General features: G+C 41.5%; 1 gene segment (V, D, J or C); it reads left to right on the top strand.

Moving 5' to 3' along the window:
- The first annotated feature begins 1980 nt into the window (after positions 1–1980).
- On the top strand, positions 1981–14176 carry LOC127371834 (Ig epsilon chain C region-like). The segment is given in 7 exon segments: positions 1981–2275; positions 2380–2718; positions 4789–5121; positions 5217–5336; positions 7720–8055; positions 9040–9357; positions 11282–14176. Coding segments are annotated over 7 exon segments (1845 nt in total).
- The last annotated feature ends 616 nt before the right edge of the window (positions 14177–14792 follow it).

The raw sequence follows: 14792 nt of genomic DNA, 5'->3' as shown, positions 1-14792 counted from the left end.
CTCCTTTTAACATTATAGACCCAACAGTTCCCACCAGCACTTGGCGACGGCGGCAAGGAAAAACTTCCTTTTAGGAAGCACCTAGAAATCCCCCGATAGTCTAGGCCTATAGCAGCATAACTAAGGGATGGTTCAGGACTCACCTGAGTGAGTACTATGAGCTCTTTAAGATATGAAGGGGCCTGACCATGAAGAGCTTTGTAGGTGAGGAGTAGGATTTTAAATTCTATTCTTAAATTTATGGAGAGCCAGTGTATAGAAGCTAGTACAGGAGATATATGATCTCTTTTCCTGGTTCATGTCAGTACTCTTGCTGCAGTGTTCTGAATTAATTGTAGTGTCTTAATGAACCTATTGGGGCAGCCTGATTTAAAGGAGTTGCAGTGATCCAGCCTTGAAGTAACAAATGCATGGATTAGTTTTTCTGCATCCGTCTGTGACAGGATGTGTCTAATTTTTGTAATATTACGTAAATGAAAGAAGGCAGTCCTAGAGGTCTGCTTCATGTGGGAATTAAAGGACATTATCCTGATCAAAGATAACGCCAAGATTCCTGACAGTGGTGCTAGAGGCCAAGGTAATGCCATCTAGAGTAACTATATCTTTAGACAGTGAGTCTCTAAGGTTTTTGGGGCCAATACAAGAATTTCGTTTTTTTTCTGAGCATCAGAAAATTACAGTTCATCCAGGTTTTTATGTCCTTAAGACATGTTTGTAACTTAGATAACTGATTAATTTCATTGGGCTTGATCGACAGGTATAACTGGGTATCATCTGCATAACAGTGAAAGTTAATGGAGTGATTCCTAATAATATTGCCTAAGGGAAGCATATATAAAGTGAATAGAATTGGTCCAAGTACAGAACCTTGTGGAACTCCACGACTAACTGTAGTATTTATGGAAGTTTCATTGTTAACGTGTACAAACTGAGAATGATCTGATAAGTATGACATAAACCAGCTTAGTGTGGTTCCTTTAATGCCAATTTGATGCTCAAGTCTCTGTAAAAGAATATTATGGTCAATGGTGTCAAATGCGGCACAAAGATCTAATAATACAAGTACAGAGTTCGGAAGCATTGTTGGAAGCTATTAAAAAGGTCATTATTAACTTTAACCAGCACTGTCTCTGTGCTGTGATGAACTCTAAATCCTGACTGAAAATCCTCAAAACAGCTGTTGCTGTGTAGAAAGTCACACAACTGTTTGGCGACTACTTTCTCCATCTTAGAGAGGAAGGGGAGGTTAGAGATTGGTCTATAGTTGGCTAAAACCCCTGGGTCAAGAGTGGACTTTTTAAGAAGGGGTTTAATTACAGCTACTTTAAAGGACTGTTGTACATATCCTGACAATAAAGAAAAATTAATCATATCCAGTAAAGAAGTGCCAATTAAGGATAAGACTTCTTTAAGCAGCCGAGTTGGGATGGGGAACAGACAGGTTGATGGCTTCGAAATTATTTAAGTTAGTTGATGAAGATTGATAGCAGAAAAACTTTCTAGATATATATCTGATTTTACATTTGTTAAAGTTCCTAGACTTGGAGAGACAGCGATACCTGTTGAGGGCATTTGGTTATTAATTTAGTCTCTAATAGTAATAATTTTATTATAAAAGAAGCTCATAAAATCTTGCTACTGAGGGTTATAGGGATAAGTAGCTCAGTAGAGCTGTGGCTCTCTGTCAGCCTGGCTACAGTGCTGAAGAGGAACCTGGGGTTGTTCTTATTTTCTTCTATTAGTGCTGAATAATAGGCTCCTCTGGCATTACGGAGGGCCTTTCTATAAGTTTTAAGATTATCTTGCCAAATTGAGCGATATTCTTATAAGTATATTATTCAACAACTGTGATAAATATAGATGATTCATCTTGATGACAATAGAAATATTATTGACTCATGACTCATGAATACGCACTCTGTGCGGCTGGGAGTCCCAGCAGATTACTGTTTTACAGCACATGTAGTTGTGCAGAAGATTTCAGCCACAGCTCAAAGTCCAGGAGGAGGTGCATTAGAAAACAGGTGATCAACAAGTAATGAGCAGCCAGGTGAATATTTAACAGCCAAGCCCTACTCTACAAGTTCAGTGACATAACTGCCATGTAATCTTCAGTCCAGGGAATCTGTTTGAACCGTGCGAACACCCTCGGCTGAAACTGGCGTTTCCTTTTACTTCATCATGTACCGACAGTGTGACACCTAAGTCAGAATGGAGCATCTACAGAATGTGAAAATTCTGATTAAAGTCATGGCTATTGTTCTGCACTGTGGAGGTAAAGGCATATTTTTCACTGTTTCAGTAAAGTTTAAAGGAAAGGTCTGTTTTGTTTAAAATTGTCTTTTCATGCGCTCCAGGTAATCTCCTCTGTGTTTCCAGGTTCCTCGGCTGACACAACAAGAAGGCTGAGTGTCTTGGTGGGCACAGACGTGACTCTGGGCTGCCTGTTTGATAAACTGTCCAAGCTGGTGGAGTGGAGCGCTCTCACCGTTGAGTGGAACATGGTGGACCAACGTGCAGAAAAGAGCATTGTGTACACTGTGGAGGATGGTAGAGCGTATGTGAGCAGAGATGGCTTTGTGGTGGATAAAAAGCGGTTGCTAGAAGGCGATGCATCTTTGCAGCTTCGCAATGTGACTGTGGGAGATGAAGGCCTGTACACCTGCAGGATCATCACACCTGTAGTCTACACAGAGACCACTGCACTGGAAGTGCTGGGTATTATAATCTGTTTCTATTCTGTTAATGTTTGTCGCATACAGATTTAACATGTAGGTGGCAGACATTTTTGTTGTGTATGGAAGCTCAAATGTGCCACAAGAATAATCATTACCTTATAATTGTTACTAGTGGTTTAATTATATGATTATTTAGAAAAGATTCCTTTTTTTTACAGATAAAAATCTATAAAACATATTTGCACTAGTGCTGTCAGTTTAACGCGTTATTAATGGCGTTAGTGCAAACCCATTTTAACGGCGTCAGTTCTTTTATCATGAGATTAACGCCTAGCACACGTTGTAGTTTTTTTCACATGCTGTTGCAACAACTAGTAACGTTAGAAAAACTACAACACCACACCGGATCTAGCTAGACCAGAAACAAAACAACAGGCACGCCGCACACACTTGTTTAAGAGAAGTAGACGTTACGTTTTGAGTGGATGGCGAGCGCGAGACGCCAAAATGGATGGATTCCTTGTTGTCTGAAAATGTCAACAGGCTTGTCTGTTTGAGTAACTGGCTCAAGGCAAAGAAGTAATAGGCTTACCTTTTATTGGTAACCGTTACTGTTCATTCTTTCTGAAATAAGAGGCTGGGTTGAGCCTCTGGTGAATAAAGAGCAGTAGCCTGACTGCTATGTTCAAAGCAAACTTGAGAAAAGTATTAAGCCATGGTTTAACTGCACTACAGGCTGAGTCCCAGTTTACCTTACATGTGCACTTTGTAATTTTATTTTGTATCGCCCTGTTTTGATCCCTTAGAAAGGGCTGTTGAAGGGGCTGTTTGTGTGACAGTATTTTGTTCACCCTTTTATTGATGGACAGTGTTACATTGTGTGAGAGATTATTTGCTCCAAGTGAGAATGTTAGTGTGAAATTGAACACTACGGTATATGCCAATGTTGTTTTCAATAAAAACAACATTTGCACAAAGCAAGCTGATCCACTTTTCCATGTTGATAAGAGCATTAAAATGAGAAAAAATAATGGGACATTTAGAATAGATAAAAATGTGCGATTAATTGCGAGTTAACTATGACATTAATGTGATTAATCACAATTAAATATTTTAATCGTTTGACAGCACTAATTTTCACTTATATTTTCTTTATCAAACTATAGAATATTTTTTTATTTTAGGTAGGGTATAAATGGTGAAAAACAATGCACATTGTTTTTTCTTTGTAAAAGTGAAACTGATGTCTTTGTGCCTTGATACAGCTACTGACACGAGTGATGGAGGACGCTAAACAACAAAAAGTAGATTGCGCCCTGTGCTGTTTAAAGAGACATATTTGTATTGCGATTTAAATGTCTTGCGATATATCTTTACACTTTACTTTCTGGCCTATTTTGTTGTGTTTAGGATATTTTTGGGTGTGTACAAGTGCTTTAAAATGTTACTGTTATGAACATTGACAAAATAACATTTTGTTTCTTGGATTCACTACTTTGCACCATCACGCTCACCATGGAAGAGGGGCCAACTTTAAATGGTGCATTTACAAACAGAAACAGAAAAAACCTGCGTAGTATGCCTTTAAAGGAATACTTGGGCATTTTGGGAAATCTGCTGCTGTCATCTGCTGAGTGAATAAGCACATTGTTGTTGTTACAGCTAATGTATGAGCAAACTAAGCTTATTTACATATGCAGTTGTGTTTCTCTCTACCTACTGAATGCAGGTCCACTATTCACTCTCCTTTTAGCTTTTTTAGTCTCCACCACCTCCTAAAATATGTGGAACTATCTGACTCTTTGGCTGATAAATGCTTTAATACAATGTAAATAGATAGATAGATAGACTTTATTAATCCCCAGAGAGAAATTGGGTCGTCATAGCAGCCAGGTACATTAAAATACAATAAAATACAATAGAATAAAATACTAATACTAATGTGTGCACCAAAGCTAGCTGGTTGCCAGTTTTATCTCTCAGAGAGCAGTGCAGCAGCAATTATCTGCACTGTGTGATGTGTGTTGGTGCATGAAGGCATGTTAAAGAATTCAAGGAGTCACACCCAACCAAAAACACATAAAGGTACTGTTTCTGACCTCTCTCCCAGCTCGGCCTTCAGTGATGCTCCCAGAAAAGGCAGCAGTGATAGAGGGGGAGGAGAGGACGATACAGTGCGACATTGCAGGTTTTTATCCAGAGAAACTGACCATGACATGGTACATCCAAAATGGCTCCCGCACTGTCCACGCTGGTGGAAGCCACCTCTCCCGTGTTTGCACTGAAATGGCCATCCACAACCCAGACGGCACCTACAGTATTCGCAGTGGCATCACACTGCACTCATCAGCAGTGAAAGACAGAGAGATACAACTCATCTGCCAGGTGGAGCACCAGACCTACAGTCGGACTTACAACAGATCTGTTACACTGACCGTTCAAGGTGGGAACTCTTTAATTTTTTAAACTCTGCATTAAAATCATTATTTGTGTTGAACTATATGTTTACTAAATGTTGTATGCATCCTTTCCCTGCAGCTCCACCACGGCCCCTTTACAGTGCTGTTACACTGATAGCTGTCACCAGTGTCATCAGTTTGTTGCTGGTTACCTCTGTTATTGGAGGCACTTTACTTCTCTACAGGTATTTCTGTAGAGGTACGTCTCATTTTGAACAAGTTGCATGTTGTGTTATTTAAACAGGGTCTATTTTTAAAGCTAAATCAAGCTGAGATTAATAATATTGCAGTTAAACTGAAACACTGAAATTGTCCTTTAAAAACAGCTCAGTGTGGATGAGACAATTTAATGGGTATGATGGATTGCATGTTAACATTGTAATCCATCAGTACAACATCTGTCTATGAAAAGACCTGAACCTGAATTCATTGCAATGCCACAATTGTATTTGATTTATTAATACATGAATATTATTTACAGTTGATAGTAGTAGTAGGACTGGTAGTTGTACCAGTAGCAGTCTGCTGAGCTCCAGTGGTTTAACTTTTCACCTTGCTGAAGTGATGTAGAGGTGTACTGCAGGACCCTGTGACATCACTGGTGGGTGTGGTTACAGGTGCAACAAAGCACACTTATGACCATTTCCCCAACCAGCAGGGTGATTCAGAGGTGAAACAGACTTGATTTTATCCAGAGAGCTTCACACCTCAACCTGGTGTGAAATTATTTTTCCACACTAAAATGTTCACAGTGACATTCAGTTCAACTGGCAGGTGATTGGATGAATTTGTCTATCACCATCTATCACGGACAACCTTCACCTAATAAGATCAATGAACAATTTAACATCGTCAAATTCTTACAGTCTTGTCAGGAGACAATTCAATTCAATTCAATTCAATTCAATTTTATTTGTATAGCGCCAATTCATAACAGAAGTTATCTCAGGACACTTTTCAAATAGAGCAGGTCTAGACCGAACTCTTTAACATTAATTACAGAGACCCAACAGTACCACCATGAGCAAGACCTTGGCGACAAGGGCAAGGAAAAACTGTCTGTTAAAAGGCAGAAACCTAGGACAGATCCTCCGGCTCTAGGTGGGTGGTCGTCTGTCTCGACCAGTTGGGGTGAGAGAGAGAGAGAGAGAGAGAGAGAGAGAGAGCAGAGAGAGAGCGAGAGGGAGAGGCAGAGAGAGCGAGAGACAGACAGACAGACAGGTGCACAGCAACAACAGTATTGGCAATGGCAGTCAAGCAGGACCATGGCAGGAGGCTCCACCAGGATCCATGAGAACCTGCGAGACGAGAAAGCACAAGAACTCCGGGGAAGAAGTGGAGTTAGTAACATGCATTAATGGGACATGAATGAGTGCATAAAGAGAGAAGAAGGGAGGAGCTCAGTGCACCATGGGAAATCCCCCGATAGTCTAGGCCTATAGCAGCATAACTAAGGGATGGTTCAGGACTCACCTGATCCAGCCCTAACTATAAGCTTTATCAAAGAGGAATGTCTTAAGCCTACTCTTGAATGTGGTGAGGGTGTCTGCCTCCTGAACCACAACTGGAAGCTGGTTCCACAGGAGAGGAGCTTGGTAACTGAAGGCTCTGGCTCCTGTTCTACTTTTAGAGACTATAGGAACCACAAGTAGCCCAGCATTCAGAGAACGTAGTGTTCTAGAGGGGTAATAGGGTACTATGAGCTCTTTAAGATATGAAGGGGCCTGACCATGAAGAGCTTTATAGGTGAGGAGGAGGATTTTAAATTCAATTCTACATTTTACAGGGAGCCAATGCAGAGAAGCTAGTACAGGAGAGATATGATCTCTTTTTCTAGTTCCTGTCAGTACTCATGCTGCAGCGTTCTGAATTAATTGGAGCATTTTAATGGACTTATTGGGGCAACCTGATAATAAAGAGTTGCAGTAATCCAGCCTTGAAGTAACAAATGCATGGATTAGTTTTTCTGCATCTGTCTGTGATAGTATGTGTCTAATTTTTCTAATATTACGTAAATAAAAGAAGGCAGTCCTAGAGGTCTGCTTTATGTGGGAGTTAAATGACAAATCCTGATCAAAGATAACTCCAAGATTCCTGACAGTGGTGCTAGAGGCCAAGTTAATGCCATCTAGAGTGACTATATCTTTAGACAATGAGTCTCTAAGGTTTAGACAAGAGAAAACATCTGCCAGCAGCATCTATGCTAAGCTCTTTAGCAGCCACCATAGTTGTTTAACCATCCCCATAGCTGCCAGTACTTCCTCATAGGACACTAATTGGTCTGGTACCATTGTAGTTTGGCCACAGACATACAGATTGAAGCCTGGTAACCTTGATTCTTGCGTGATCTTGCAAGTCCAGCTGCATTGCAAAGTTACCAGAAAGGTTTCAGCGTGGAACTCTTCTGGAGGGAAGCGTTATTCCCAAATATTCCCTCTTTGTCTTGATGATGGTGGTACTTCACTTACCAACTAAACAAAGTTGGATTAAGATCTGTATAACTCAAGTTTGACTCATAATCAGAATGAAGAGATTGTTACTGTTAATTGTGCAACAACATGCATCTCTATCGCTCTCCACAGCTCTTCCAAGTGTTTCTGATATCAGCCAACCCAGCATCATATACGCTCAGGTGCCGTTCAACCTCAAATGCTCCATCCAAGGGGCAAGACAGCGAGAGCTCAAAGTGAAGTGGTTTAGATTAAACGGCAGTGTGGACCCAGTGGTCCAGTCAGAATCCGTTGCTCTGTTGGGCAACAAGGATCTAAGCGAACACGCTTGTCTCCAGTCAGACGGCAGACACCACACATCTGTCCTGACTGTGTGTCTGACAGTCACTGAAGACCGGACCAAATACCAGTGTGTAGTACTGTGCAGGGGCAAGAGCTTCAGCAAAGAGACCACAGTCCAGGTAAAAGGTGAGTAACTGTGGCTCTAAGAGCATCATATTATCATCACTGTACACTTCAGTCTGTCCAACAGTTTGGAGTGAAATATCTGACAGCTGTGGGCCAGATTGGCAGTAATTATGTTATATTCATGATCCTCAGGGGAGGAATCCTTGTGTTTCTATCTAGTTTCACCATCTGCCCAAATGTTCCTCTAAACCCTTATGTTAATGTGTCTATGGCTGTTCCTGTGGTACAACCCTCTGAAACAAACTTTACATTTATAGCCCTGGATCTTGCAAAATAACCAATTAAATCGTATTAATAAAAAAAATACATACTACAACATACAAGATCATATACAAGATGGGAACCAATTCCCTACAGAATTGATTAATGTCCTACTATTAGTGTCCTACATTTCCCATCACCATCCCTTTGTTAAAGCCTACTGCCTGGTGAATGCCTGCATTATTGTTTAATGCCCAGGGATAGAAGACATAATACAGCTGTTCATCACAGGCTGATTTTTTAATATTCATTTGATTTATCCAGTGCCATGAAAACTGCAATAACTTATTTCTTTGGTCACTTGGGGGCAGTAGAACCAAGTCATAGCAGAAGGGAGCTGCAGATTCAGCTGATACTTGTCTGTGTGTTCAACAGAGGCACCTTTCATATTGTTTCTTTGTTTTCAAACTGTCATTTGATACATTGTTATTATATATAAATAATAATAAAAAATATAAATAACAATATCTGAATAATATAGGGACAATATATATGTATATATATATATATATATATAAAATATATATATACATTATATGTGAAATTTAAAGATCCGTATTAGGATATGCATTGAAACAACAATGCGTGGTACAATATTTACATTAACATCCTTAAAAAGTCATCTACTCCTTCTACCTCATTAAATATTACAGAATCTGTGAATATGCAAATATGCTGACTCTTACATGATTTAACATGACTCACACTCACACACACCTCCAGTGGAGCCGTCTTTCCTCCAGATCTCCAGCATCCCTCAGATCCCCAAGGTGGAGAAGATGCTGGTTCTATGCTGTCGGGTGGAGAACTTCTACCCCCAGGACGTGGACATGGAGTGGTCCAGGAACGACGGGGAGCAGGTCCGCAAAGTCACACACTTTGGACCTTTCTCCGATCACAACCGCCTCTACAGCGTGTGGAGTAAGATCCAGCTGGTCATGGCGAGAGAGGATGAGAGGGCCATCTACACCTGCCGTGTTTACCACTCCAGCTTCTCTGCTCCGGGCTACAAAGATGTCCTGTACCACATCAACACTCAAGGTAGCATCACCAAATGTTTTCTGCATAGGATTTTAAACACAATAATGTATTGTCTTCTAAATCAGAATCTGAATCAAAATTGGGTTTATTGCCAAGTAAGTTATAACACATACAAGGAATTTGTCTTGGTGTATAAGAAAAATAAAGTACTTATTAAAATATAAATAAATAAAGATAAAGATAAATCTAAACCATACAGGAGAGATATTTACAATGTGTAGAATAGAAAAACCAACGGGAGTGCATTAATGTAATGCATATAAACAGGGTGGGTTTAAGAATCAGTGTCAGTGGGGGTTCCGGGCCTTGTTAATGAGGCCAACTGCAGACGGAAAGAAACTGTTTTTGTGGCTAGAGGTTTTGGTCCTGATGGACCGCAGCCTCCTACCAGATGGAAGTGTTTCAAAGAGTTTGTGTCCCGGGTGGGAGGGGTCAGCCACAATCTTGCCTGCACGCCTCATGGTCCTAGAGGCGTACAGGTCCTGGAGGGATGGCAGATTGCAGCCGATCACCTTCTCAGCAGATCGAATGAGTGTTGTCGTGTTGCATATGCGCATGTGTAAGTGTCCATGGAGACGTCCCTGATCGGGTCCTAAACAGAGTCAACTATCAACAGGTGTCCGTGTGGGAAGGGAGGGAGGAATAGGGCAGAGCGTCTTCCTGCAGCGATCTCCTGGAGGAGTTGTTCCAAGGCCGGTGCTACTGAGGGCCAGAATGCAGATTAGATTGTTTGCAGATTGAGTGTTTGGGTTAGGGCGAGTAGTCGCATTTCAATAGACACGACTTACTCTGATTGTCCATTCTGGTCTTCAAATCGATTCATTCTCCTTTGCAAAGCCGAAAACCTCTCCAAGATGTTATCCATGTTGCGGTTAATGACCACAGTCTGAGCATTTACAGCTCTATCCAAGATGTTTTCCATGTTGCGGTGTATAACCACCGTCAGTGCGCTGACAGCTCTTTCCAAGATGTTTTCCATGTTGCGTTTTATACCCACAGTCTGAGCGCTAACAGCTCTGCTCACTCCATCAATCATGTCGGGCAGCTTCATGGGGCTTTGGACTGCTGACACCGTCTTCTGAATTTTCCGATACACCAGGGCAATGCCTAATCCAATCAGCAGATAGCCTGTTATCATGGTTCCGAATATGTAGAGATCCTCGATGTCCTTTATGGAAAGAATCGCCAGGCACACAACCCTCCACTTCTCCCAGGAGTCCATCGTGTAACCAGCGGCAAACGTTCCTTCAGGGCAGACAGGTTCCCCCGAACCCGAGCTTCTCGTCGAGAAAATTCTGTCAATTGCGTTGAGAGACCAGTTGACCAATTCCATGATTTAAGTGTGGAGAGCAATGCGGGGAGAGTCTCCTAAAAGTTAGAGACAAGACAGGACGAGACTTGAGAAGCAAAGCAGGAAAGATAAGGGAGACGGGAGGGAGAGAGAGATGCGTCCGCCTTCGTTGAGAGCAAGGACAGAAAAAAGAAGTTAAAAAAGAAGTTAAAAGTTATCTGGGAACTTCAAGAGCCTGATGGACTGGTGACTAGAGGTGCAGCTGTTTGTGGGCAAGGAGGAGAGCAGAAAAGAAAGAATGCATACTTTGGGGGTTTCCGGTGCTGATGGTCCGGATCCCGGATAAATGTCAGGAGACCTACGTAAAAACACTGAGACAAACATCACTTTTTGGCAGGGTGGCAAGCTTTGGATCCAAAAGCGTTTCTCTACTATTCTCATTTTCATTGTTAGAGAAAGATCCAAGGTTGACCACGTTTTGGCAATTTAATTATTTACATTTTTTTTTTTTTCAAAACTAAAAGAACCAGTGTGAAGGATTTAGCTGCACTCATTTCAATTGTATACTGATGGAGACGCATCATCCACAGGAGTTCATGCTAGTTTATGCTAACCCTCTACTCGTCTGAACAGGAACTCCTCCTACTGTGATGTTCATCGACTGTGACCCGCCGTGTCCCCTGTTGAACCAAGAGTGTACACTGCACCTGTGTATCAAAGACTTCTGTCCTGAGGACGTGTCAGTCATTTGGACTAAAGACGGAGAGATGGTTTGCTCCGGCGTCTTCAACACTCCCCCAAGCCTGAACATCAACGGTCTCTACTCCATGTTCAGTTTCCTCAAACTCACTCCCAACAAGGATGACCAGAGCTCCAAGTTCAGCTGCCAGGTAGTCCACAGCGCCCAGAGGGATCCTGAGGAGAGGTTCTTCACACTGCCTAACCTGCACCTGACAGATGTCCTCTGATGTCCTCACGGTGTAAACTGATCAGTCCACAGTAGTTTCATCTGTAACAGCGGGAATGCAGAACAGTAGAGGTAAAGCTACAATATGTATATATACAATATATAAACACAGATTATGAATTATTTTTCATAATCTGAGCATGGTGGGCAGAGTGACACCATCAAGTTCCCGTTTTGGCCCTGCAAGGGAAAACGTTTTTTACGTGTGTTCTTCCATTATCCCAAATGTTTCCAACAATGTTCAAACTCTGTAATTTTATTCAGGTAACACTGCGTTTCACTGGTTGCCTGTCAATGGCGTCATATGGGGCGGCTGTGGCACAGAGGCAGAGTCGGGTCGTCCCCTAATAGGATGGTTGTTGGTTCGATCCCCAGCTCCTGGTGCCACATGTCAAAGTATCCTTGAGCAAGATACTGAACCTCGAATTGCTCCCGATGCCATGCATCGGTGTGTGAATGTGTATGAATGAGTTAGTTAATGTTTGATGGGCTGGACATTTCTTACAACTTATTTTATGCATTGAAAAAACATCCTTTACAATGGGCCACCACTGAGTGAATGTTTGTGAAAGGGCGAATGTGCCATGTAGTGTAGAAGCACTTTGAATGGTCGGATGAATAGAAAGGCACTATACAAGTACAGGTCCATTTACCATTTAATCACAATCACATATATCAATCTTTGCTTGGAAAAGCCCCCAAAAGAAGATATTTGAACTCACAAACAGTATTGTGGCACATTAGTAAAGCAGTGATTCAAGGATTCATGGATATTTACAACCTTACAAGGACAGGTCCATTTACCATTTCCCTTTTGTGCATGCGTCAGCCACAACGGTTGTCTGCCAGAAGCTGTCATACAGTGTCTTTTTATCCAGTTTGAAGCAACATTTTTACCATCCAATGTTTAGATCGTGATGCTTTTTACCTCTAGATTTGAACCGGATGAAGGATTTTAGTTATTGGACGTCTGAATCTTAAGTTATCAGAGAAACAAGCTGAGCGCACGTTAGCAGCAGCTCGGCTCGCAGTCCCTCCTGGACGTCCTTTGTCTGCCCAACAGCGTGGGAGAAGCAGTGATTTTGAAGGCGGAACTGCTTTATTCAGCGGGTGCGTTTTGTCCACATATTTCGGATGTTGTCAGCCAGAAACTCTGCTCTTTAGGCCCTACAGAGATTTGTCTGCTGTCTCTTTTGTTTCTGACTAAACATAGAACCCCTTAGTTACCTGCATATGGGCAGATTTTAGTGTTGGTCTGGATAAAAACAATCAGAACTGAGAAAGATAGAAAGATACTTTGGGTTGGTGGCTTGAAGATAGTTGATTGCTGAGTTCCAAAGTGTCTGTATTTGACAACCTGGGAATGAGACTCAACAATCAACTATCTTCCTTGGCTCTGATTGGTTGTTTTCATTCAGGCCTGGTGGATTATTGCAGATACCATTAGGAGCTCTAGGAGGAGCCAGAGGAACCTGATTTTTTCACAGATTGTCTGTCTCATGTACTACTGTCAGGATTAACAACTAAAAAACTACCTGGCCGACTCTGGCTCCTGAAAGTTTGTTATTCTGTAATGCCTCACTGCACAGAGAAACACACAGCCAGATGGTTAGAAGTTACCACAAACATACACCGATCAGCCATAACATTGAGAACACCTGGGCACCCTGGTGGTCATAATGTTCTGCAGCTCCATACCAACAAACTGTGATGCACTGTGTGTTCTGACACCTTTCTAACAGAACCAGCATTAACTGTTTCAGCAGTTTGAGCTACAGTAGCTCGTCTGTTGGATCGGACAACATGGGCCAGCCTTCACTCCCCACGTGCATCAGTGAGCCTTGGCCAGACCCTGTCTCTGGTTCATTGCTTTTCCTTCCTTGGACCACTTTTGATACTTTTGGTACTGACCGCTGCAGACCGGAAACACTATATGTCTATCCTGGAGTCAGGATTACATGAGAGGCCCAAACCAGAACAAATGGGGTTTCAGTTGGTTGCAATCTGCTATCTCACCACTAGATGCCACTAAATCCTACACACTGGCCCTTTAAAATCCTATTCATGTCTTTTTATACTGTGTTGTGTTTTTTTATATCTTGTCCTAATGCCAGTATACAGTGTGTCTTATGTAAAGCTCTTAGAATGGTCTTGTTGTTGAAAAGTGCCATACAAATAAACTTGCCCTGCTCCAAATACTCACTACTGTATCAAATATGGATTAATCCGCAGCTGAAAATAGGCCTCAACAAATGCACTGTTTCTACCTGCTTGTATGATGTTTGCAAGAATGTGCACAACTGTTTCAGGTAATTACTACCACACTATACATTTGTGACGTCTTTAAAGATTCACATCATTCATTCAGTAAGGAACCAGTGGGCTTGGGACCACAGACCACGGACCACAGACAGGGTAGGAATCCAGAAGGTATTTAGAGACAGACATAGAGGGTTTTGGTCTTTTAATGATATTTGTTTCCTGTAAGAACACTATAGATAGAATAAAGTAAATTATGTATTTTCTTGTGGAGAAATGAAGAAATAAACAATGATACAACAGTTGTTTTTGTATTTTTTAATAAATCAAGATATTATCAGAGTAACAGTCAATCTGTCAGCTGAAAGGACAGATCTCAGTGAGTCTGACCAAGAGGTGCAGATACAGTCACATATTGGTTGTTAAAAACATAGTGTAGGGCAGTGGTTCCCAACCAACTAGGGGTTGCCAAAGTTTCATGGAGGATTGCGAAGCCTTGATTTTAAAGAGTGTAAGAGTGTACTTCAGGTCACTGAGTATAATGGGTGGAAAAATAGCTCTTATGGTTCATAAGAAATGCATAATTAATTGAAAATACACAAGTAAATCATACAACAGGCACAATAATAATTTGGTTGAGGAAATACCCTTAGTACACTACACTATGTCCAAGTAAACAGCGGGATGTTGAGACTTCACTAAGAAGCAAAGGACATGATCATCTCACCACACTATCTGTCTGTTTACTGTCCCAGAACTCAGGAATGTGTAACTGTGTTAGAGTGACGCTCCAACAGGGATAAAACCATACTGCTTCTTACAATCTCGAACTCTTTCGGACTTTCACATACGAGAGTGTGTAACGGTTGCGTCGAGACCATTCATGGATGACTTGAATAAAACCTTAAAGAAAGACAA

Source organism: Dicentrarchus labrax, unplaced genomic scaffold (assembly GCF_905237075.1).
Source record: "Dicentrarchus labrax unplaced genomic scaffold, dlabrax2021, whole genome shotgun sequence".
Taxonomy (NCBI): domain Eukaryota; kingdom Metazoa; phylum Chordata; class Actinopteri; family Moronidae; genus Dicentrarchus; species Dicentrarchus labrax.
The sequence above is the reverse complement of the archived record's forward strand: the minus strand, read 5'-3'. Positions and strand labels throughout refer to the sequence as shown.